Source organism: Malaclemys terrapin, chromosome 4, assembly GCF_027887155.1.
Source record: "Malaclemys terrapin pileata isolate rMalTer1 chromosome 4, rMalTer1.hap1, whole genome shotgun sequence".
Taxonomy (NCBI): domain Eukaryota; kingdom Metazoa; phylum Chordata; order Testudines; family Emydidae; genus Malaclemys; species Malaclemys terrapin.
The window spans coordinates 5,913,064-5,938,657 of record NC_071508.1 but is presented as its reverse complement, the minus strand read 5'-3'; the positions used below and the strand labels follow the sequence as shown (position 1 = coordinate 5,938,657).

Genomic DNA, 25,594 nt, shown 5'->3' with positions numbered 1-25,594 from the left:
AATGCCCCACCGAGATATGGAGGAGACACAGACCCCAGAGCCAGCAGGGGGCACTGCAGGGGCTCATGGGAGAGAGGCCAATAGTCCTGGCTTGAGCCAGTCTGCGTCTGTCAAAGCTTCCCCCAGACACAGCTCTGCCAATGCCTCTCATTCCCGATCTGCAGCTGCCCTGCCATCCCAGCCCTGGACACAAGTGGATTGAGCTAACTCCGGAATAAGCGTGTCCACATGTAGACTTAATCAATAGTTAATCTATTTTATGTTCACCCCCTCCTCCACCCGCCCCCCACATACACCACCTTATTCTGGATTACTTACATGTCTAGGTAAACCCTAAGCTCTCACTCAATGGCATTTTTTGCAGTAAATCATTTTTGTGGCCTTCTCTGCACCCTCTCCAATTTTTTCAACACGCTTTTTAAAACGCTGACACCAGAACTGGCTGCAACATCCCAGTGTCAGTCTCACCAATGCCATATACACAGGTGAAACCACTTCCCTGCTCCTACTTGCTCCTCTCCTGTTTATACATCCACGGGTCGCATTAGCCCTTTTAGCCACAGCATCACACTGGGAGCTCACGTTGAGTTGCTCGTCCACTGACCCATAAATCCTTTTCAAAGTCACTGTTTTCCAGGAGACAGCTCTTCATTCTGGGCAAGGCCTGCCTTCCTTGTTCCTAGATGTATAACTTTGTATTTGGCTCTATTGAAATCCAGATCGCTCTGTAGAACTGTTCTGTCCTCCTCATTATTTATCACTCGCCTGTCTTTGAGTCGCCAGCACATTTTATCAGCAGTGATTCTGTATTTACTTCCGGATTATTAATGAAATAAAAGCACTGGACCAATCCCTGCAGAACCCCACACGGAACACTGTCATTCAATGAGGATTCGCCATTAACGACTGAGATCTATCAGTATGCCAGTTTTTAATCCACTTAGTGGGTAATTTACGGATATGGTATAGGCTGAATTGTAAATCAGAATGTTGGACATTACGAAATCAAATACCTTACCGACATCTACATCTATTACATCTACACACAAGTACTCCTGTTCTTTTTACATCTACACAGTTACCTTTTTCGACCAAACTTGTAATCTCATCAAAGAATGAAATCAGATTTGTTTGACAAGACCCATTTTCCACCAAAAACCATGATGACTGGCCTTAGCTATAATCCCATCCTTTAATTCTTTATCGGACATTATTTTCCATTCCATTATTCTGCCTAGGATTGATGTCAGGGTAACCCAGGTTGTCCAATTTGCCCTTTTTAAATATTGGCACAACATTAGCTCTCTTCCGGTCTTCTGGATTTTCCCCAGTATTCCAAGATTTATTAAAAATGAACAACAGCAGGCCACAGATCTCCTCACCACCTGTTTCAGGACTTTTGAGTACAATTTATCTGGGCCTGCTGATTTTTAAAAGTTTATTCTTAGTATTTTTTTTTTAAACGTCCTCCTTGGTTACAAAGTCTAGAAAGAATTTCATCATTCTCATACAATCAGGGTTGCCAACTTTCCAATGGCTAAAAACTGGACACCCCTGCCCCACCCGATGCTCCGCCTCTTCCATGAGGCTCCGCCTCTATCCTGCCTCTTCCCCCTTGCTCCTTTACCCCCTCCCACCCTCCATCACTCACTCTGCCACTCCACCCCCCATCACTCGCTTCCCCCGCCCCCGTTCCCCGGGACTCACCTGCCACCCGCAGAGCTGGGCTGGGAGCAGCTCACATGAATCCTGCCTGTCTGCCCAATCAGGGGACAGCGGTTGGGATCTGGCTCGGGAAAAAACATCATAGTTAGCACGCTCAGAGCCTTTTAACACTCCCCTTTCCCATTCTCTCTCTTTCAGTGTACAACTGTACTGAGCTTTTCCTGATTTCAGTAAAGCCACCTCCACACTACCACGTATGTCAGCAAAACTTACGTTGCTCAAGAGTGTGAAAAAAAATACACACCCCCGAGTGACATACGTTTCGCTGGCATAAGTGGTAGAGTGCTCTACGTTGGCGGGAGAGCTCTCTCCCCTCAGCATAGAGCGGCTACACGAGAGTTCTTACATCGGTACAGCTGTGCCACTGTAATGCCTCTAATGGAGACGTGGCCTTAATCTACCCATTGACTTATAATTAAATTAGAGTTTGGTAACATAGTACACAGGAAAATGATGGTGAGATTTTATTCTTTGATCTGATCTGTGCAATAGTATTTGCATAAACCCAAGGTAGATGTTTCATTTAAATGTTTCCAGGCATAACAAAAAACATTATACCGTTATCAATTCTGTTCTATTGAAACCTAATCACTAATCAAGTCTAAAGGACCTACGCAAAACCTTTCAAACCTCACTGCCTAAAATTAGGCACCTCAATTGGACACTTTCATAAAGCTAAGTAGGTTTTCAGTGGTGCTGAGAACCCACAAAACCAGGTTGCTTTTCTGTGTGTGCTTTAATATACAGTTAGGTGCCAAGTTGTAAATGTTTGGACGTCACCAGATGCTGTATAATCATTTCATACAAACTTTATATCTTTATCCTTCATGAGAAGTTAAAAAACCAAAACAGTGCAAGCAACTCCCCAGTACAGCCACAAAGAACTTTCATGAGAATAGCAATTGAAAAACGACTTAAATTTATACTTCTGATATGTTCTTGCTGCTGCCACAAGCGCCTTAGCCGCCCCCGTCTTCAAAAATCCAGCAAACTCGGCACATGTCATTTGATAGTTGAAGTGCACGAACAGCTCAGCTTTTGCCATGTCCACTTGGAGCCGATTCCTTTCATCAGTCCGCAAGTTCTTCATAACACTGAAAATGCGTTCCACAAATGTATTGCTGGGTGGTATAGCAAGCACATGCTGCACAATTTTAAGTAAGTTCGGGGCCTCGTAGCGCTTAAAGAATTCTACCCACACCTCAGAGACATTGTGGTGCTCTTGTTGCTGCCGACGCAGTGTCGATTCAGCATCATTTGTCGAACTCTTTAGGGTCGGTAGCACATCATTCAGCGTACACATTTCTGTAAATAGTTCATCTCCGTCCACTTGAATGTCGAAGTTTGTAGTCAAAGCACACAGTTCGTCTAGGTCAAGAGGTCTCTCCAGACTGAGTGGTGCACACAACTTATAGAATGAGTTTTCACTGAAATCAAACCACTTTTCCAGGTACTGTACCATGCGTGTGTAAGCCCGTTGGGCATCTCCAACAAACGTATTCTGCTGGTTAGGCGGTAGTTTCTTCAAGAACTGTGTCACCCTGTACCCATAGAATCCTTTCTCTTGTCGATTCTGAATCTCTCTCCTCAGCTCCTTGAATGTAGTATACAGTTCACTTGCCTGAACGTAATCACTCTCAAGAACCTTCATGGTGTTGTTAAGTTGGCTCATAATGTTGTGCACAAAATAGATGTACAGCTCAGGAAGCGTAAGAGTTTCATCGTCGGACACTGCATGCTCTCGCTCAGAAAGGAAGGCCCATATTGCACAGCACACATTTTCCTCTCCTTTGCTCACAAAGTAAGATTTGAGTGCTGGCCAACTCTTCAGTAACCTGTCTACAGCCGTGAAAAGGGTCAGAAAACGTGTGGATATGTGGGGTAAGATGTCTGAATATTCTGTCTCCATGAAGTCAAAGAACTCTTTAAGTTCACTAATATTCTTTTCACTAGACGAGAATTCACTGAAAACGTTGATGACCAAGTGCTCTACATCATAAGAAAGCATTTTCAAGCCATGTTTCGCTGTATTGTGTACTATGTGAGCGCTGCAATGGCCCGGCACAAGGTTTGGTAAATCCAACATCTGTTTTAGGTGCACAAAAACAGACTTGTGTTTTCCAAAATTAACAGATGCATGGTCTGCTCCATACGCCACGATTTTATTATGTATCAGACCAGCATTTTGAAGACAACTTTTTAAGTTGTTTGCAATTGCCTCTGATGTTTCGTCGGCATCCTCGAAAAAGTCTATGATACACATGCAGCTTCCCTTATCTTTATTAAAGTAGCGGACGGCAACTGGGAATAATTTTGGGTTCCCTTTATTAGAAGCATCCATTGCTATTGAGAACGGTGTTGATCCAATGTCTTGCACGACCATTTTCAATGAATGGGGGGCTAACACATTCTCAATCAAAGCCTCCACTTTTGTCCTTCCGCAGTGAATTTTGGAAGCTATCTTGGAATCAGTGAAAATGGAGCGGTACAACGTACTTCCACAATCTTGAGAACGGTAGCTGTGCTGGTGTTTAACTCCATGATATGTTAAAAGCAATTCAGCTGTGCACATGTGTTGTTCTTCAGAGGTATCAGCCTTTACGAAGAATTGATCAATAGTACTAGACCGTACCTGTGCTCGTACTTTGATTTTGTGACCCGGTGTCTCCGCATGATGCTTGATAGCTTTTACAGAATCAAACTTAACCGTGAATTGAACACGACAAATAGAACAATATCCCGAGTCTTCACTTGCCTTCATAAGCCAATTCCGATACGCTGGGAGTTGCAACCACTTGTCTTTAAAAGAGCACAACCTTTGAATCTTTCTCTTTTCAGGTGTTGCCATTTCGCCTCGCACTAGTCTGACTGCAGCACAGTTTAGACGCCAGATAAAAGAGCATCGACTGTGGATGCTGTGACGCTAACTACGTAGCTGACCGCTGATGCCTGCTGGCTAGGCACTTAGCTCTTTAAAGGCCAGTTGCTCCCCACTGCTTGTGGTTGCGCACTAAAAAAGTTAATTCAAAGAGTCAATCAAATATGTTGTCATGACAGATATATATTCTAATTTCAAGTATTATTTGTTACAGGACACTAGAAGGAGATAGAAAATTGCAGTAACTGGACTTTTGGTGTCTGGTCAATACTTCTGACCAGAGACTGCTTAGGTCCCCTTAATACCAGACTATTATATTATATTATCCTCTATATTTTGCCATAAGCTATTTTTCAGTGAAGCTAAAGTTAACAGAGGTGTTTTGACCAGCTTCTGCAAGGCCATCTCTGTATATTTGCATCAATTCCATTAGCACCACTCTGAGAACAGCACTAACGGCTGCAACTAGCACATCAAACCTAAGACTGCATGCTTACAGCGTCACCATTTTTCATGTCTGGGAAAATATTATTAAGCCATGACAAAATGATGTGAACACTATAAGAAAACAATATAATTTACATTTGATAACAGCTGCTCTCAAGATTAACAAAACAAGGCACTAACATGTCGATATATTAAGTCGACTGTATTAAGATAATATATTCTGAACGGTGTTTTAACCTTTAAAATAAAAACCCCACCCAGAAGAGAGAATGCAAAGAATTTAGTTCATAATCCAACACCACATCTCCATCACAGAAAATTTTTATATTTACATATCAGTTACCTGGCATTCCTTAAAGTACACAGTTCTGTCATAGAGGTTTATTCTCAGTATCATCTTCATTTTTCTGGACTACCCTGACGCTTAACACACGGCATCTGTTGTTCAAACCTTTGCTGAGTGTTGTATCAGAGAAATCCGGCCGTGGAAGAACCGTGGCACAGTGGGGTGGAGGACAGGGTCAGTCCCCAGAGCGAGGGACTGGGGTGGGGACAATCAGGGCACAGCGGGGTGTGCGGGGGGGGGTCGGTCCTCAGAGTGAGGGTCTGGGGCTAGGATTGGCAACTTTCTAATTGCTGAAAAGTGGACAGCCCCGCCCCGCTCCTTCCCAGGTCCCATTCTGCCTTTTCCCTAAGGCCCTGCTTCTTCCCCAAGCCCCCACCTTTCTCTCCATTGCTAGCTCCTCCCCCCGCCCACTCACCTGCCACCTGCAGAGCCAGGCAGGGAGGAGTGGATAGGAAACCTGGCTGCCCAATCAGGGCACAGCGGTCGGGCTCTGGCTCAGACAAGTCAGTCCCCAGAGCAAGGAGCCGGGGAAATTGGGGAGGGGGAGTGGTCCCCAGAGCAAGGAGCTGGGGAAATTGGGGAGGGGGGTGGTCCCCAGAGCAAGGGGCTGAGGCAGTGGCAATGGCTTAGGGAGGGTGGAGGGAGAGGAGCAGACAGGATCCCCTTCAGGGCAGCCTTAGTACCCAACCTACCTCACTCTGCTGGAGGCTGGAACCACTTCTTTCCATTAGCAGCTCCTCCCGGGGGCAGCCGCTGCTGCTCTGGCCCTCTCTGCCCGGAGAGGCTGATTGCGGTTACACCGATAACCGGACGTTGAGGGTCCGGTCCCTTTTTCGACTGGACAAAGCGGGACCCCTGGCAGCCCTACATACCATACCCCATGGAGCGTCTTTCCGCAGGCAGAGCAGAAATGCCCATTGGGCCCGTCTGCCTTCGCTGCACCAGCATCAGTCACAATTTTCCCATCTCCAGCCAGCGCCATTGCTTCCCCCCCCCCCCCCAGACTGAAAACACCGCTCCGGTGCTCTCCTGCGGCCCCGGACCTGGCTCAGCTGGGGAGGGGGGGATTTGGGGCTCCGATCCCCACCCCCGGCAGCCCCCGATTTCCTGCTTCTGCGGTTGTTTCTCCTCCTGCGCTCAGAGGGTTGCAGAGGGGGACTCGCCCCCGTGCACACAAGCCCGCTCGGGAGGGACCCAGGTGTCCGGGGGGGCCGGGAAGGGGCTGGCACAGGAAGGTCCCTCCATTTTCCGTCCCTCTGTCAACACTGTCTGCTTTCCCCAGGCACCGAAAGATTTAGGCGTCTCCGCCACGCTTTTTAACCCTTCAGCTTCCCGATTTGCGGAAAGTGCGCTCCATTGCGGGGGTTTTGCTGGAATCCCCAGCTCCTGGAGTCACGGGATCGCGGGGGACTCTCCCCTGCCACCCCCAGCAAAGCGAAAGGGCGTTTTCTAGCCCTGGTGGTTGCAGAGTAAAAGTTTGAACATTTCAGCCCCGCTGCCTGCAAATATAAGGTGACCATGTTTCCCAAAAGGAAAACAGGACACCGTGTGGGGCTAGTCCGCCCCCTCCCCCAGCACAGGGCCGGCCTGAGCCCTGCCTGCCCCTTGCCCGAACCCTGCCTCCCCCCTGCGTGCGGCTGGCATGGCCACTAGTATGGGTGGCAGGTGCAGCTTCTTCTGGGGAAAAAGAACAGGAGTATTTGTGGCACCTTAGAGACTAACAAATTTATTAGAGCATAAGCTTTCGTGGGCTACAGCCCACTTCATCGGATGCATGTAGTGGAAAATACAGTAGGAAGATATATATATACACAGAGATCACGAAACAATGAGTGTTACCATACACACTATAAGGTGGGGGAGGCTAGCTCACTGTCCCCTGGCCTTTTCCGCCCTGGGCCGCACCCACACTCCACCGGATCCCGGTTGCAGGGTTTTGGGGGGAAGTTTTTTATTTATTATGCCCCATGCAGGTTCCGGGGCGGCTGAGGAGGCAGTATGTGCTATTCAGTTTCTGGGGTTCATCAGTAATCTGGAGTCCAGAGAGATTACTGATGGACCCAGGAAGCTGAGTAGCACATACTGCCCCCTCAGCCGCCCCGGAACCTGCATGGGGCATAATGAAGATTCTTTTCCCCACAGCGGCTGGGGGTCTGGGGAGGGGAGGCTCGGGCCTTCGGCTGGCTAGGGACTCCTCTGACTGGGGGGGGAGGGGGGCGCTCAGGATTCCTCTGGGCGGGGAGGACTCATGGCCCTGGCCACGGGGGTGGAGAAGGGGTCTCGGGGCAGTGGGGAGGGGCGAGCGGAAGGGGCAGAGCCAGGGGCTAGCCTCCCCCCAAGGGGGCTCTACCGAGCGCCCATGCCCACTTTTTTGACAAAAGTGGGCATTTCTCCCATTTGCTCCTGATGATCAAGTTGGCAAGAGCAAATGGGACAAACGCCCACCTTTGCCAGAGAAGTTGGGACGGCCAGGACAGGGCTTAAAAAATGGACTGTCCCGGTCAAAAAGGGACATATGGTCACCCTATGTAAATACTCTGAAACCAGCAAATACGGCTGGGAGTGGGACACTATCCCCAGTGCCTCTGTTGTTGCCTGGAGTAGCAGCATGGTCAAATCTCTCAACACGATAGGATGTTTTCCTCAAAGTCCCAGCTCCCGGAGTCACGTGATGACAAGAGAAGCTTGCTTTTTGGAAAAATCAGCTTCTACCAGTGCTGCCTTGGGGTGGGGTGGCAGGGAGGGGAAAGGGACAGTTTAGTTTGCCCCGGAGAGCCCCTATTTGAGAGGGCATCCAAACCGAGTGGCATTGCGTCCTGGCGCAGCAGGTCACAGTGCTGCCCAGGTTTTGCCCAGCTGCCCCTCATTTACGACACAGCCCCAGCCCCACAGGATGAGAGCCACCGCTGCAGGATGAGTGCAGAATAGGTGCTCCCAAGCTACCCCTCCTCCAGGCCCTCTCTTCAGAGTTTTGCCCCGTCTCCCCAAAAACCTTTGTGCAGCCCTTGTTTCTAGCTCTCCTGGTTGGGGAGAAAAGCTTGGAAACACGACCTAAGTGTGTGAGCCTAAGTGCTCAGAAACCATCGGCCACAGAAACCCCCCACCTTTCTTGTTTTGAAGATAATTGCATGATTTGGTGGGGGGTCTGAACTCCTGATTGTTCAGTGTCGGGATTGGCCAGGAGAGGTCCTTGAAAACTGATCTGTCTCTGTGGACCCTCATTCCTTGCTCCTAGAATATCCAGAATGTTCTTTCCTACAGAGGACGGGATTTTCCACGGCATACTCTGTCTGTGAGCACACTGGGACAGACACCTGTTCTTTGCATTTGTACTGAACCTAGCCCTGAACCACACCAGTGGCCTCTAAACCTACAAACACATATTAATAATAAGACAAGGACTGCCTGGCAAATATTAATTTTTTTCACAAGAAATTTTTTAAAAAATTGAAATTTCCAGCCATTCCCTCCCAGTTTTTCAATGCAAACCCCAAACCTTTTCATTTTTGGAAACCAAATTGCATCATTTTTTTATTTGAAACAGAATATCAAAAAATGTTACCCAACAGCCTGACTTATTACTGGGCACTGAAATTTTCTACCTTTAAAAAAAAATTAGAAAAAAATTACTGAAAACTGAAGAGTGTTTCCATTTCAAATAGCAATTAATTAATTAGTTTAAAAATCAGTTTTCATTACATTTTTTTATTTAAAATTCCATTTTGGGGTCTCTGGCCCCATTGATGCCAATGGAGCTATGGATGACTGACACCAGCTGGGGATTTGGCCTCATTGATTCCAAAGGAGTGATGGCCAATTCACACCCAGTCGGCATCTGGCCCACTGACATCAATGGCGCTACGGCTGCTTGACACCTGGTGGGACCTGGCCCATTGGCTCCAGTGGAACAACAGCTGATTCACACCAGCAAGGGTAGCAGTTGTGTCTAGAAATCAGCTCCATTAAGCACTAATAATCCCCTTTCAGGGACACACCCTCTGCCGTTCTTTGCGCCTCCTGCCCCATGGCCCCTCCTCCTGCACAATCTGCCCGCTCCTGGTTGCCAGTTTTGGTTGGACGTATTCCTGGAGGTTTCATCACACGACAATCTTTAATAATGCCTGGAGGCTCCGGCAGCCCTAACTGGGAACGCCCTCTGCACGGAAAGCGGCAGGAAGGACAAAGTTCATTTTGCTGACTTCACCTTGTGCTGGGAGCTTTTGCCATGAGCTTGGAGCGCTGACCTGAGCACGCGGCCCAGGCTTTCAAGGAGGTAAAGAATTCCATTTCTCCTCCTTGCCCTTCTCTTTCTGTCCACCTTATTTCTATCTTCCTCCCTTCCCAATGAGCTTAGGGTGACCAGATGGGAAGTGTGAAAAATTGGGACGGGGGGGGGGGGTAATAGGTGCCTATATAAGAAAAAGCCCCCAAAATCAGGACTGTCCCTATAAAATCTGGACATCTGGTCACTCTACTGCCGCTCTCTGTCCCCCGCCCTCCCCCCCCCACACACACATTCTTTCTGTCTCCCGCCCTGGCTTGTCCCTTCTGTGCTGGTGGGACCCCCTCGCTGCCACTGTATGTGACAGGTGAGGTCCCCTGCTGGGCCCAATGCACAACAGATGTGAGCCTGTTACAACCTCAGCTCCAAACTCTGGCCCCTGTGCTCAAGCTGGGGAGGTGGGTGTTTTCAGTTTGGCACAGGCCTTCCCCCACCTCCCGTGCCAGACAAGATGGCCGCGGTCATGCTTGCTGTCCTGGCAGGTAGGGGAATGATCCTGTATCCTCTGGGGGCGCTGCCCCATCCAGCCCCATGGCTGCACGAGCTGTGTCAGAGGAAGACGGCGCTGCTGACTTGAGAAAGGCCCCCATAAATCAAAAAAAAAAAAATTAGTCTGTTTATTTGTCCTCTGGGGTCAGTGCCATGTAGGGTCATCCAGTTTCTGTCAGCTGTTCTCTCCGATCGAGAGCTGGAAACTCTTAAAAACGCAACCGGAGATTCCCCCATAATCCGGGGCGTGCAGGAGTCAGGGTTTGAAAAAAATCATTCGATCTCATGAGAGCTGGCGGCGCTGGGAAAGAGCAAGTGCCGTAGCTGGCATCCGGCCCAACCCCAGCGGCCTTCAGAGCTAAAAGCGCGAGTCTGTAGCACTCCTGTCGGGAGGGGAATGATGGTCCAGTGGTTTGAGTGCTGCTGGCTTCAGACCCTGCTGACTTGGTTTCAATTCCTGCTCTGCTACAGGCCCCTCGGGTGACCTCGAGCAAGTCAGTGAATTGTTCTGGGGGTAATAGCTGTGCCTTGCTTCACAGGGGGCTGTGAAGATCAATACAATGATGTTCTATAGATTTTAAGGACAGAAAGGGCCATTAGATCATCTAGTCTGACCTCCTGCATAACCCAGGCCAGTGAATCTCACCCAGTTACCCCGGTATTGAGCCCAATCGCTTGGATTAGACAAAAGCATTTCAGTCTCCAGGAGATTAAATTGCTGAGTGTCCTAGGCAGAGAACAGTTGAGGACAAGGTGCCCCTGAGGGCTCTGCAATGGCAGGGAATCGATTAGGTGAGAAACGTCCAAGTGGTCTTGGCAGATGATTCATGCTGCAGAGGAAGGTGAAAACCCCCCTAATCTGAGCTGGGGAACAGTCCTTCCTGCACATGCGAGCAAGACCCACCAGCCGCATAGCTAGAAAGGATTCTTCGGACAGCCTCAGAGCACTAGTCTGTCCTGTTTCCAGCTGTGGACAATCCCTGATGCTAAAGAAAAAGGGGGACAGAGAGGAAATGAAGTATACATCTGGCCAAAGTGTGCATGGAGACAAATAATTCCTTCCTGACCTCCTCAGTGGCCATAACCCTGAAGCATGATATTTGATTACAGCCATTGTCTTAGTGCAGAGCTGCATGTGTTGTGAGCATGTTGAGGGCAGTGCAGGCAATCCTGTTCTCCCCATGGCCCATGAAGGAAGGGGATTAGCACAGGGACTCAAAGATTGTGAGGCAGCCGACACTGTGGTGATGGGGTCCATATAGCTACAGCTAAAGTGGCTGGGCTGTACTAGACTTATGCCTTGCACTGACTGGTGGGTTACACGTGCAGGATAACTCACCTTCAGAGGAAATTTCCTCTCCTAAAGTAGAATTTAGGTCTCCATAAAGCAAGGGTGGTTGGATCCCTAAAAAAGCTCTTGGGTTTGTGTGGTGTATTGAGGACTGTTTTTGCATTGCAAGCTATCACTTTAAGAATGTTTTTTTCCTGATCCTGTTTGCAGACTAAGGGGCTCTAGAGCAGAGTGTGTGATCAGTCAGTCTGCAGCCAGCCAGCCTGCCTAGAGCAAGGTGGGTGAATTGGGCCTCACTGCCTTAGGGAGCAGCCTGCTTTGTCTCTCTCTGTTTTGGAATTCTTGAGGTGTGTTATTCTGAATTCTAGGAATTAAAGTAGCATCACGTTGCAACCTTCCAGCGAGAGAGTTTTATGTTTTTATCTCATTTCTGTGCATGTGCCATGAACATAGCACTCTGTTTTACAGGGCATTGCCATATAGCGGCATCATGGCCTCAGCAAACCCTGTGGAGAGACTGCAGGATGAGGCCGTGTGCCCCATCTGCCTGGACTGCTTTACTGAGCCGGTGAGCATTGACTGTGGGCATAACTTCTGCTGTGCCTGCATCAGCCGGTACTGTGAGACGTGGAAGGAGGAAAGCCTTGGTAAACCCGTCCAGTGCCCCGTCTGCAAAAAGAAATTCAAGAAGGACAACTTCCGGTCCAACTGGCAGCTGGCCAACATGGTAGAGAACATCCTGAAGCTGAGGGCTGCGAGGGGAGAGGAGCGGGCGGGGCCGTTCTGCCAGCATCACCAAGAGCAGCTCAAGTTGTTCTGCGAGGAGGATGGGAAGGCCATCTGCGTGGTGTGCCGGGAGTCCCGAGAGCACCGGGAACACACGGTGGCACCCGTGGAGGAGGCTGCCCAAACATACAGGGTGAGAGTCCGCTGGGTGCAGGGGCTCCTGGGTGCTACTCTGCTGGGGAGCTGGGTGCTAATCACAGCCACAGGCGCAGCTGGGGTCTCCTCTCCACTGATGCAACTTTGTTTGAAAGTTTGGGTGGGGCTACAAGTCTTTTCTTGTGTTGAGAAAACACTTTTCCCTCAGCAGACTGGGCTGCTTGTCCATACCCGGGGCAGGCCCTCAGGATACCTGGTTCCGTTCCCAGCTCTGACACAAATAGACCAAACAACGGCTTTAGGGTTTCTTCATTGCACCCAAGGGAGCTTTTCGGGGAGAAACATGAATATTTTTCCCAAAATTGTCCATGTTGAAAAAAACAACAACATTTTTTCTTTGGGAGGAGGGGAACTTCTAAGCAAATCTTTGGACAGGCTTTATTTACAGGGGAGCCTGTGTGTGGCTAATGGCCCACTTTTACTGGTGCACAAGGACACCCCCGGTGATTGATCCCCGGCAGGAGCGGTGGAAGTGCCCTAAAAGTGAGGGGGCCCACAGGCTCCTGAACTGTGGCCCCGCCCCCACGCCGCCCATTCCCCTGCGGCCCCGCCCCATCTCTTCCTCCAAGGCTCTGCTCCTGCACCACCTCCTCCCTCAAGCCCCCACCCACCGCACACTCCTCTCTGCCCCTTCCCCATCACTCGTCCTTATGGCCAGTAAAGATTGGGGGAGCCAATCTCCCCCAGTTCCACCACCCCTGACAGGGCTGGCTCCAGCGTTTTTGCCACCCCAAGTAGCGTGGGGGGGGGGGGGGGAAACCACCGCTTCATTCTTTGGCAGCAATTTTGTGGAAGGTCCTTCCCTCCGAGAGGGACTGAGGGACCCGCCACCGAATTGCCGCTGAAGAGCCGGATGTGCCGCCCCTTCCCATTGGCCTCCCCAGGCACCTGTTTGCTGCACTGGTGCCTGGAGCCGGCCCTGATCCCTGATCCCAGGCCTCTGGATCTTCAACCACACACCGCTCCTGTTTGAGCTTACAGACCAGGGGCCATTAGCTGAGATGCAGTAGCAGCCTTACAACCCCCTCTACGTGGTCAGATCACAGGTCTGGTGGAAGCCAGAAGTGGTCAGCACCTCAGTGGCAGGTGCATGGCCTTCCCGGATGCCCTCCTGACCAGCGCTGCTCTTCCCCCTCAGAGCAAAGTCCAGCAAGCCCTGACTCAGCTCAGGAAGAAGATGGAAGCTGCCAAGCGGCTGGAGGTCAAGGAGAACAGGAAGATCAAGGAATGGCAGGTGAGTGTCTCCCTGGTGGGACGGTAGATCCACTCCAGTTCAACCACAACCTATTGAGGCCTCGCTCTTGGTCGCCTTGTGTCAGTGCAGCGCCCAGTGCGACGGGGCCTAGCTGCTACCATGATACAAATTAATAATAATTATAGCAAGGTATTAACTGGTGACTTCTTTTGTATTTAGTGATGACCCTGGCTCAGGGATCTGTGGGGACTGAACAAGGCATCTGCCTCTAAAAGATGAAGTTTATTAGCTCAATGACTGTAGATGTCCAAGTTAGCAGGTCCGGCCTCCTGCCTAACCCAGGCCAGAGAATCTCCCCCAGCAGTTCCTGCCTCTGGCCCAATAGCTCCTGGCTGAGCTAGAGCGGAGCTTTGAGACAGAGATGCCCCATCTCCACGGACAGACTCTCAGGGATGGAGCAGACACTACTAGACCCCTACATGTGCTGTAGCTGCTGTGGGGGTCTGGGAGCACGTTAGCACAGATGTAGGGGGAGCAGGGGCTCAGGGACGCTGCTCCTCTGACCCCCTGTGCTCTCTGAGGACACCCAGCTCTGGCTGTGAGCCTCCATCTCTCTTGAGAGGAATCCTGAGATTCTGCCACTCTCAGACCATGTATCATGCACGAGTGGGCTGTCCCTTGGGGAGCACCCAACCCACGGTCCATTCAGTAGCCAGACTTCTTATAGCAATAGCGGTGTGTCTGTAACCATCTGGACAAAGTACTTCAGAGAAAAGGACCCTGACTCATCAAAAGGTCTCCATGCACATCCGCCTTACCTGGAATCCTGCCAACTCCCAGGGGTCTAACTTTCCTCAGGCTAGTTCTCCATAGCTCTCAAAAACCTTTCCCTCTGCCTTGAGGATGTAAGCCTCTTTGAGACCCCCACCCCAAAGGGACCCAGCCTCCCTGGGCAAACTTGTCTGGCAGGGGCCGAGCCAGGGCATCAAAGCAAATGCATCTTTCATTGTACGTTAAGTGTTTCTGAGAAGCATATACCTGGATCCATCTGTCCCTTCTTGGGTGCCTTTCCTGCCACCCCTGCTATCAAGCTGGCTAGATCTATTAAGACAGTGAACTTCCCAGTAACCGAGTCAAGATATAGTCTGTCTAGACCATTATGGACAGCTCCAAATCTGTCACATCCACTCTAGCAATTTTAACATCCTCTACTCCAGACTGTAAGTTAGCCTGTATATATATATTTTTCCCCATGACAGATCTTTCTTCCTGATTTCTGATGGGAAATTTCAGAATGAAATGAAGATCTTCTTTACATTCTGAGCCAATGTGAAATTTCCCCTTTGGTTCAAATTCTTCAATGGGAGATTTAAAGAGCTCAATCTCTTTAGCTTCTCGAGAAGAAGAGTGAGATGTGACTCGATGGCAGTGTAGAAGTTGTGACAAAACGGGGTTTTATTCATCTTGTTATACTGCAGGCGAGTCTTACTGTCCTACACTAATACTGTGGGTACCTCAGTTTCCCAGTGTGCTGCACCGATACTTCGGTGGTGGGAACTGGGTGTGTGATTTTTGCTGAGCCCCTCAGGGCAGGTGAGGCTGCCCAGCCGTCTGCACCTGTGGAACCTGAGACGTGTGTGTGTGTGTGTGTGTGTGTGTGTGTGTGTGTGTGTGTGTGTGTGTGTGTGTGTGTGTGTGAGAGAGAGAGAGAGAGAGAGAGACCAGGTAACACCTTTGGGCTGAGAAGTGAGACAAAGAGAAGGAGGAGGAGCAATGGGGGTGTCGGAGGTCTGGTCGCTGGAAGCTGGCAGTAGGGTGACCAGATAGCAAGTATGAAAAATCGTGACGGGGGCGGGGGGTAATAGGCCTCTATATAAGAAAAAGCCCCAAATATTGGGTCTGTCCCTATAAAATCAGGACCTGTGGTCACTCTAGTTGGCAGTCTGCTTGGGGGGACTGGACTAGGGGGAGTCCAGGACTTCTGGCCCAGGACTACCCAAGATGGACTTGGCTGAAAGTCACTGATTTCTGTGATAGCAAGCGCTGTGCTACGCTGCGTTCCTGTCAACCAATAAACCTTCCGTTTAAGGAAGGGGATGATATAGATGCCATCCTCACTGCCTTTGAGTCGGCCTGCAATATGCACCAGGTTGACCCTACAGGCTTCGGCATCTCACCCCCTCACTGGGTCCCAAGACCATAGGGATGTTCAGGCAGATGGATGGGGTGGAAGCAGGGGACTATGAACTCTTCAAACAAGCCCTGCTGCGCAGGTTTGAGCTGACCCCCAAGCAGGGCGGCTCTAGCTTTTTTGCCGCCCCAAGCACGGCAGGCAGGCTGCCTTCGGCGGCATGCCTGCGGGAGGTCCGCCGGTCCCGTGGCTTCGGCGTACCCGCCGCCGAATTGCTGCCGAATTGCCGCCGAATCCGCGGGACTGGCAGAAAGGCTGCCTGACTGCTGCCCTCACAGGGTCCGGCAGGGTACCCCCAGCGGCTTGCCGCCCCAGGCACGCGCTTGGAGCTCTGGTGCCTGGAGCCGCCCCTGCCCCCAAGGCGTACAGGAAAAGGTTCCAGAGTAGGCAGAAGACCCAGGGGATGACCAGTCTGGAACTGGTCATGCTGATGGAGGAATACACCCACAAGTGGGTGAATGGGGCCAGGGCCCAGACCAAGGAGGACGTGATTGAACTGATGGGGCTGGAGCGACTATATGAATTCTGTCCCCCAACCTGAGGATGGGGCTGGTGGACAAGAGGCCAAAGGACCTGCACCACGCAGGGCTGCTGGCTGACAATTTTGTAGATAGCAGGTCGGGATATGGAATGGAATCCTGGGGGGACAGGCCCACATCAGGGCAGAAGGGGGGTCACCCAGGGCTACCCAGAAGGGAGTCTCGGATAAATCCCTCCTGAGAGGCACAGCCAATACCAGAGCTGACTGACCAGCCGCAGGAGACCAATGGGACCTGAGGTGTAATTACTGTGGGCAGAGGGGCCACAGATAGGCCCAATCCCAAAAGCTCAGGGACAGGGTAAGCAAACCAGCCCTCAGAGGGTTACCTGGGTGGGAGCCCAGCCAGCGGAGGGGAGGGGCTGGCTCCCCAGGCAGGAGGGGCTGGTAGTTTAGCAATGGCTCCAAAGGGAAGAGAAGTCTCCCAGGCCAGCTCCTTGGGGAGGCTTGATACTCCGGATTCAAAGTTCTCAGTCTACAGTGAGCGCAGGGCAGCCCCTGAGGAGCGAGTGCCTCATTCCCCTGGAGGTGGATAGGAAGCAGGTCACTGGGTCCGAGGTGGTGGCTCCAGATCGGGTGGTGCCCAACACCTACCTGACACTGACGGGTGTCTGTGGGCCCCCATTTAAGGTACCTGTGGTGAGGGTACATCTGAAATGGGGGGCCAAGGAGGGGCCCAAAGATGTGGGGGGGTGCACCATCAATTGCCAACCGAGGTGCTGATGGGGGGTGACCGGGTGGATTGGCCAGGCAGCCCCCAAACACCCTAATCATCACCCATAGCCAGAGCCAGCGAGGGGCACTCTGCCCCGACACCGGGGGCAGTGCCCTGCAGGGGGCACAGGACCCTACCCTGGTGGGAAAGGAGTCACTGGGGACAGGACTTGGCCAGGCTGTGGCCTCGGACCCAGCCAGTGAGAGGGAGCAGGTTCCCATCCCTTCCCCAGCCGCTGAATTCCAGGCCGAGCTGCGGAAGGATCCCTCCCTGGAGAAGCTGAGGGAACTTGCTGGCCACAGCACAGTGAAACCTCTGGGGGAAGGCTGCCAGGAGAGGTTCCTGTGGGAGAAGGGATTCCTGTACCAGGAATGGGCTCCCCAAGGGGAAGTAGAACCGTGGGGGATCAGGAGACATCTGGTAGTCCCCCAGAAGTACCGCCACAGGCTATTGTACCTGGCCCATGACATCCCTCTCTCGGGACACCAGGGAATCCAGCACACCTGGCAGAGGCAGCTATGGAACTTTTACTGTCCCTGGGTCGTTGATGCCGTCCAGCAGTACTGCAGGTCCTGCGACCCCTGCCATAGGATGGGGAAGGCCCAGGACAAGGAGAAAGCAGCTTTGAGGCCCCTGGCCATCATAGAGGAGCCTTTCCAGAAGGTGACCGTGGACATAGTGGGGTCCCTCAGCAAGGCAACTCAGACAGGGAGAAAATACATTCTGGTGGTGGTAGATTTCACTACTCGCTATCCTGAGGCCATGGCTCTGTCCTCTATCGAGGCAGACACTGTGGCAGACGCACTGCTGACCATTTTCAGCAGAGTGGAGTTCCGCAAGGAGGTCCTTACAGACCGATCTCCAATTTCACGTCAACTCTGCTCCAGTGCTTGTGGCAGAAGTGTGGGGTCCAACACCCCTGGGCCTCAGTGTATCACCCTCAGTCCAACGGGCTGGTGGAGAGGTTCGATAGAACTCTAAAGATGATGCTGAAAACCTTTATGAACCAGCACCCACAGGACTGGGACAAGTATTTACCCCACCTGCTGTTCACGTACCGGGAAATGCCCCAAGAATCAACAGGATTCTATCCTTTCAAGTTGCTGTATAGGAGGAGAGTGAGGGGACTCCTGGACTTGCTAAGGGAAGAATGGGAGGAGAAAGCCTCCCCCAATGGAGAATCAGTGGTGGAGCATGTACTGACCTTCTGGGAAAAGCTCACTGAGCTCATGGGCTTGGCCAGGGAAAATCTAGCCAGGGGCCAATGGAAGCAGAAGCTCTGGTACGACCGCTCAGCGCGTGCCTGCTTCTATGCCACCGGGTAGTAGGTGATGGTTCTCATTCCCGTGAGAAAGAACAAACTACAAGCTGCCGGGGACAGGCCTTTTAAGGTCATCAAGCAGCTGAATGAGGTGAACTATGTAGCGGAACTGTCTAACCGGGCTCACAGCCACCAGGTGTACCATGTCAACATGGTGAAGACGTACTTTGACAGGGAGAATTTGGTACTGGCTGTGTGTGGCCATTGGGAGGAGCAGGGAGATGATCCCCTGGTGGATCTATTCCCTGAGACAGGTGCTGGACCTTCGCTGGAATGAATTCCCCTCTCTGACCAGCTAACCCCTGCCCACCAGACAGAGATCCAAGGGGTGCTGGGTTCCTACCAGCAGCTGTTCTCCAACTGGACTGGGCTCACTAACCTGTCTGTCCACCAGGTGGAGACAGGAGCCCACCCTCCTGTAAGATGCTCCCCATTCCGGGTCACTGGGAAAACAGCCCAGGACCTGGAGAGAGAGGTCAAGGACATGCTGGCTATAGGGGTGATCCAGCCATCCTCCAGCCAGTGATGTTGATCCCCAAGAAGGACGGGTCCGTCCGGTTTTGTGTGGATTACCGGAAGCTTAATGCCATCACCAAGTTTGAGGCCTACCCTATGCCTAGGCCTGACGAGCTCCTAGACAAGCTGTGGGGGCTCGTCGTTGTCTCACTATGGATCTCACCACGGACTACTGGCAAGTACCTTTGAATCCAGTTGCCCAGCTGAAATCTGCATCACCCCTCTGGGGTGGATGGATGGGGTGGAAACAAGGGATTATGAACTGTTCAAACAAGCCCTGCTGCGCAGGTTTGAGCTGACCCCCAAGCAGGGGCGTCTCTAGCTTTTTTGCCGCCCCAAGCACGGCAGGCAGGCTGCTTTCGGTGGCATGCCTGCGGGAGGTCCGCCGGTCCCACGGCTTCGGCGTACCCACCGCTGAATTGCCACCGAATCCGCGGGACCGGCGGACCTCCCGCAGGCATGCCGCCAAAGGCTGCCTGATTGCCGCCCTCACAGGGTCCGGCAGAGAATGGCAGAAAAAGAGTCAATGGCTGGGAACGGCGGCCAGACAAATTCAAAGTAGATATAAGGCACAGATTGTTAACACGAAGCGTGATTAACCACTGGAACAAACTCCTAAGGGAAGTGGCGGATGCTCCATCTCTTGGTGGCTTTGAATCTAGATGGGATGTCTTTCTGGAAAACGCTTTAATCAATCACAAGTTATTGGTCTCAGGACAGGGGTGACAGGGTGAAATTCAATGGCTGGGCTATGTAGGAGGTGAGACTAGAATCTAATGGTCCCTTATGGCCTTGGAATCTGTACATTTATTATATAAAAAACATTGGTTTTGTTTCACTTTTCGAAATCTGGATAGTGGGGGGACATCAAACAATTTGGAGAAAATGCGGGGGGAGGGGGAGTTCGGTGAGAAAAGTGTAGGGGAACGTTGGCTGGTTGGTGTGTAAGTAGCACATAGTTTTTCCTCAGTCCTGTTGGTTTTTTTACTTCTCCCGGCAGGAGAAAGTGGAGGTTCAGCGTCAGATCATCATGTCAGAGTTCGAGAAGATCCGCCAGTTCCTGACTGAGGAAGAGAAGCTGCTGCTAGAGAAGCTGGCGACGGAAGAGAAGGACTTCATGCAGAGAGTACAGGCCAACCTAACTGACCTCTCGGAGCAGAGCTCTGCCCTGGGCAAACTCATTGCAGAGCTGGAGGAGAAGTGCCGGAAATCATCTGTGGAGCTGCTGGAGGTGAGAGTGTGTGGGGTGTGTCAGCAGGTGACTGGGTGGCCAAGGAGGTAACGTACAGGGCAGTGATGTGAGAGGCCTGGGTTTTAATCCCAGCCTGTCTCTGTGTGACTTTGCCTTCTGTGGGCATCAGTTTCTCCATCTGTTAAATGGGGTTAACTGGTAGAATTGGTTGGGAAATGACTTGGGATTTTTCCCTCTGCTGAAAAAGATTTTGTTTTCTTCAAAAATTTGGGCTGGAAAAACCCCCAAATGGAAAATGTTAGGATTCACCAAACAAGGCTTTTTCACAGCAGACACTGATTCTCCTCCGTTTCTCCTCTGCAGGGTGTGAGGTGTCCACTGAGCAGGTAGGTGACTGTGGTCCATCTCCGTTCCATTTCTGCTATGGATGGGTGCGCTGGGAGCTGAGATAATGAGGCCTTTCTCCCCGTAGTGCTGAAACTATCAAACTGCGGGAGCCAGAAGCCATCCCCACTGAAGTGAAGAATAGATACAAATTCCCTGAGCGTTGCCTGGATATGAAGAAAATGCTACAGAAATTCAAGAGTGAGTGACACTGCATGGGATGGAATTTGCTGGGGATCCCAGGGAGAACAGAAGAATATACACCCCGTGTGTGTTTGGGCGGGGGGGGGAGGAGGAAGTAATGTGATACTTGGATGCATACACAGGGGAATCTGGAGTAGGAGTAGAGACGTTATTTTACCTCTGTGTTTATCACTGGTGCGACCGCTGCTGGATTCCTGTGGCCACAATTCCAGAAGGATGTTGATAAATTGCAGAGGGTTCAAGGAAGAGCCGTGAGAATGGTTGACGGATTAGAAAACCTGCCTTCTAGTGAGAGACTCAAGGAGCTCAGTCTATTTAGCTTAACAAAGAGAAAGTTCAGGGGTGACTAGATCACAGTCTAAGTACTTCCATGGGGAACAAATATTTAATAATAGCGGCCTCTTCAAGCTAGCAGGCGAAGGTCTAACAAGATTCAGTGGCTGCTAGTTGAAGCTAGACAAACTCAGACTGTAAATACAGCGTGACTTCTTAACAGCGAGGGTGAGTAGCTACTGGAACAACTTACCAACAACTGTGGTGGATTCTCCATCATTGGCCATTTTTAATTCAAGTTTGGATGGGGTTTTTTTTTCTCTAAAAGATCTGCTCTGTGTTACACTGGAGGTCAGGCCAGATTGTCACAGTTATCCCTTCTGGCCTTAGATCTCTGTGCAGGTAGGGAGGGTGCGGTTTGTACATAAGGGGAGGTAGGCCCACAGTGCTGAAGTGGGAAGCCATGATGTGTGGGCATGGGGTCGTAGTGAGGGGTAGAGCCACAGCATGGGATGAGGCTACATTCTGGGAGCCATGGTCCAGAGATGGGATCAAACCTGCGACCGCTGGAGCTAAATGTATGATCCTCTACTGCATGAGCTAAAAGCCATCTGTCACTTAGCTAAGAGTGTAAAGCAGACTCGTTAATCTCTCTCAAAGTGGTCTTGGTGCCACTAGCTGGGACAGAGCACCACACCCAGGAAGTGTGTGGGTTACACGGGGACATGGCCATGATACAGAGGATGGAGCTTCATTTTGGGGGTAGGACCATGGTGTGGTGTGGGGCTATATTCTGGGGGCGTGGCCACAGGGCAGAGGTGCAGCCAGGGCTTGTGGGTGGGGCCATGTGGTCCCTGGATCATGGAGTGTTGGCCGCAGGCTGGTCTGACAGTGCTGGTCTGACTCTCTCATCTCTCCATACAGCGGACGTGACTCTGGATCCCGAGACAGCCCACGTGTGCCTGGAGCTGTCCAAGGACCGTCGGGGCGTGCGGCTGGGGGAGCCGCAGCGGGACATCCCGTCCCATGCCAAGCGTTTCGACACGTACCGCTGTGTGCTGGGCGTGGCGGGGCTGCGTACGGGGCGGCACTACTGGGAGGTGGAGGTGGAGGCGGGCGACAAGGCCTACTGGACGCTGGGCCTAGCGCGGGGCTCGCTGCGCAGGAAGGGCTGGTTCAGCATGGAGCAGGAGGAGGGCATCTGGGCTGTGCGCCTCATCAGGGGACAGTACCACGCCCTCACCTGCCCCGAGACCAGACTGTCCCCGAGCCGCAGCCCCCAGCTCCTGGGCATCTTCCTGGACTGTGACGGCGGGAGCATCACCTTCTATGAGGCCGAGGGCATGGAACCCATCTTCTCCTTTGCCACCGGCGCCCCCTTCCCCGAGCCGCTCTACCCCTTCTTCTGGCTCATGTGCCCCGGCACCAGCCTCAGGATTTGCCCCATGGTGTGAGGGCAGGAAGCAGGCCTGACGGGCTGGGGAATGGCATGGGGGTGGGCAGTGTCCCTGACAGGGCCTCTGGGTGGGACAGTGGCTCCTGCCCCATCACACCAACACCCCCCTAATCGTCCAGTAGCTGGGAACCGCTCAAGGCTGTTGGAATTGGGGGGGCTCCCTCACCCTAGCAGCAGCAGGGGTGGGGGGCAGGGAGATGAGGTATGCCAGCCAGCTCCCCTCCCCTCCCCTCCCCCAGCTCTCAGGGCCGAGGGGGTCCTGCCTCGGTAAGTGTGTGTGTATACATGCTCCCATAGAACATCCATCAGCCCTGTGCACCTCTCTCGCCTACCAACACCCTGGAGCTGAGACCAAGAGGGGCAGAGGTGGCAGAGCCGGGCCTGGTTGCTCAGTGGGACGGGCTCACCCGCACTGTTTGGGCCTCAGTCTCTGCCCCCTGGTGGGATGTCCTTGCTCCCCCTCCCCCAAAGAGCCCTCGCTCTGCTGGGTTGGGTTGGTGAGAACCATTTTTTTTAGAATAAACTGAATGTAAAGATGAGGCACGTTGTGAGTTACTGACCTCTCCACCCCACCCCCGCCAGGGTGGTGAAGCACTGGAATGGGTTACCTAGGGAGGTGGTGGAATCTCCTTCCTTAGAGGTTTTTAAGGTCAGGCCTGACAAAGCCCTGGTGGGGATGATTTAGTTGGGGATTGGTCCTGCTTGGAGCAGGGGGTTGGACTAGATGACCTCCTGAGGTCCCTTCCAACCTTGATATCCTATGATTCTATGAACAGCCCCGTGGGGCAGCACCATCTTGTGATTCAAACCCTTGGGAACTAAAACGAGAGTTATTCAGAACTCAGAGCTCATCGTCCTCCTAACTAAGGACAGTTTGGGGAGAAACCCACCCTAAAGCCCCCGTAGTGTCTGCACTGCTGGTGCTGCACTCCGGGACTTGACTCCAAAACTAGACTGGGAGGCCATCCGGGCAGGGACAATGTCTGGGATCACAGGAGGGATCCATCAAGAGCCCATTATTATTACTGTGAATTCAACCAGAATGGGGGTCCTGTTGTGCAGGGCACTGCACAGACGCTGGCCCTGCCTGAGTCTGGCGAGAGCCTGAGACAGTTGCTCTGAGGGGATGGGTTTCATACACTGTGCCCAGGAGGCTGAATCCTGCTACTCAAGGGCTCTGATAATCAGGGGTTAAATCTACACGGCTCAGAGTCCTCTGGGAACTAGAGACCCCTAGAAAATTGATTTTTGATGACACTTTTCAGTTTTTAGTGGTTTTAAAAACCAAGCCCCTAGATTTTATGTTTGGAGTCATGGGGTTTATTTTGTTCCAGGTTTCCCTCTTAGGGTTTGTTTGCACTCACAATGCTTGACTCTCATTGGATAAACTTGCCTTGCGGGGAGCTAGCATAGGCCACCTTTGCACCCCTCTGCCTCCTCCACCCTTTAGTTCCCTCCCATAGCTCCACTGGCCTCCATCCCACATCCCTCCCACCCACGCTCCTGTGCCTCATCCCCCTTCCTCCTCCTGCACCCTTCTCTGCCTCCTGACTCTTCATGCCTCTGCCCCCCCTCCTCAGCCCCCCAACTCTGTCCCATAGCCGCTTTCTACCCTTCATCCTGCTGCGCCTTTCTGCCCTGCGCCCTCCACCATGCGTCCTATGCCCTGCACCCTCTGCCCATCCCCACACAGCAATTACTGGGGAACAAGCCCCACCCCCACCTCCCGGCAGGATTCCCAGAACAGAGTTGCTCCTGGGAGCATTAGGCACTGTGGGAAAACCTGCCCCCATCCTCCTGGGGCATGATGGGAGGCAAGGACTGAACTCCCACAATTCACTCCTGCCGTGAGTATGGCTGAGGGGTTTTGTGTGCGGGTGGGTCTGCAGCGCCCCCTGTTGGGCCCTTGTTCCCAGGTGTGCGTGTGTGTGTGTGCGCGCACTCCATTGGTCCATAGGGTTTTAGGCAAGACAGAAGCACAAGTCTGACTGCGCAGACAGACGGTGTGAAGACTGTATGTTTGTGGCAGCCATTGTGTCTGAGTAAACTGGATTCTGCAGCCACAAAAGCTGGCCTCAGTCCAGTGAGTGAAGGAAGCACCGCCCCCGCCCCAGGGGAAAGGCCCCATATCACATTCCCTGCCCCCAAGACAGACAGTCAGCTCCTTCCCAACTCTACCATCCCCAATAGCTGCAGTCCTTCACTGCAGTGCCCCCGCCCCGCCCCCCTCCACTGCCAAGCTGGGTCGTTATTGTTTATTTGAGTTATGGTGGGGCCTATAGGCCAGGTGCCCATTGTGCTGGGCGCCGGACGAACACAGAACAAAGAGAAAGCGCCTGCTCCCAAGAGCTCACCATCTGTGGGGGCAACATGAACCCTGGATCAGCCCAGGGGCCCCTCTAGCCGGTGTCCCAGCTCTGACCGTGCCCAGCAGCAGCCCGTTCAGAGGGGCGTGAGGCCTGCAGTGGGCAGTTGTGGGAGGAGCTGGTTTGCTCCCAGTCCGAGTTTGGCTCCCGGCGTGAAGCGGGGCCAGGAGCGACTAGTGACGATGGAAACCTGTGAACGTTCTCGCTTCCCACCTGGACACCGAAGTGCGGCTCCTCTGCAGGTGTGAAGCGCCCTCTTTCCATCTGCCCCCAATCCCTTCACTGAGACATGTTCGGTTCTTGGACTCGGAAACACCAGGTGGCAATGAGTTCCACAGGGCACGGCAAAGGGCATTTCCTTTCACTGGACATGGGCTGTCTTTTGAAGTGTGGACCCCGGGATCGGACACAGGATCCAGGAATCGTCTCCCCAGTGCTGCATGCAGGAACACGCCTTCTCCACTGACTCGGTATTTCCCTGCTCACACAGCCCGGGAGCAAGCTACCCTCTTAACCACAGCACTGCAGAGTGGATTTACCTACATCCTTTTCAGGGCCTCTGCTTTCCAGGGGACAATCTGCATTCTGCCGGTCTGGCCTGCATTCCTTGGGCCTAGAAAGATGACCTTGCATTTGGCTGTATTAAAAGGCACCTTGTTCAAATGATCTCAACTGACCCCGATTCCTCATAGACTTTAAGGCCACAAGGGACCATCATGATCATCTAGTCTGACCTCCTCCACGTTGCAGGCCACAAAACCTCCCCCATCCACTCCCTTAACAGGCCCGTAACCTCTGGCTGAGTTACTGAAGTTCTCAAATGATGATGTAAAGACTTCAAGA

The 25,594-nt window shown here is 52.3% G+C and overlaps 2 protein-coding genes across 3 annotated transcripts; one reads left to right on the top strand and one right to left on the bottom strand.

Annotated features, from left to right (window-relative positions):
* Positions 1 to 505: 505 nt before the first annotated feature.
* On the bottom strand, positions 506 to 6,615 carry LOC128835591 (uncharacterized). The gene is made up of 4 exons (XM_054025143.1): positions 6,089 to 6,615; positions 2,652 to 4,735; positions 1,708 to 1,786; positions 506 to 520 (listed from the first exon to the last, which is right to left on the bottom strand). The coding sequence occupies exons 2-4, from the start codon at positions 4,571 to 4,573 to the stop codon at positions 506 to 508; spliced, it is 2,016 nt and encodes a 671-aa protein (XP_053881118.1). The 5' UTR covers positions 4,574 to 4,735; positions 6,089 to 6,615.
* A 2,932-nt stretch (positions 6,616 to 9,547) lies between these two features.
* Positions 9,548 to 22,924, top strand: LOC128836882 (E3 ubiquitin-protein ligase TRIM58-like). 2 transcript variants are annotated; one of them, XM_054027571.1, is made up of 7 exons: positions 9,548 to 9,669; positions 11,927 to 12,377; positions 13,539 to 13,634; positions 19,877 to 20,107; positions 20,432 to 20,454; positions 20,541 to 20,653; positions 21,854 to 22,924. In XM_054027571.1, the coding sequence occupies exons 2-7, from the start codon at positions 11,949 to 11,951 to the stop codon at positions 22,381 to 22,383; spliced, it is 1,422 nt and encodes a 473-aa protein (XP_053883546.1). In that variant the 5' UTR covers positions 9,548 to 9,669; positions 11,927 to 11,948; the 3' UTR covers positions 22,384 to 22,924. The 2 variants fall into 2 exon arrangements, with proteins under 2 accessions (XP_053883546.1, XP_053883547.1); XM_054027572.1 differs by lacking the exon at positions 9,548 to 9,669 and adding an exon at positions 11,714 to 11,735.
* The last annotated feature ends 2,670 nt before the right edge of the window (positions 22,925 to 25,594 follow it).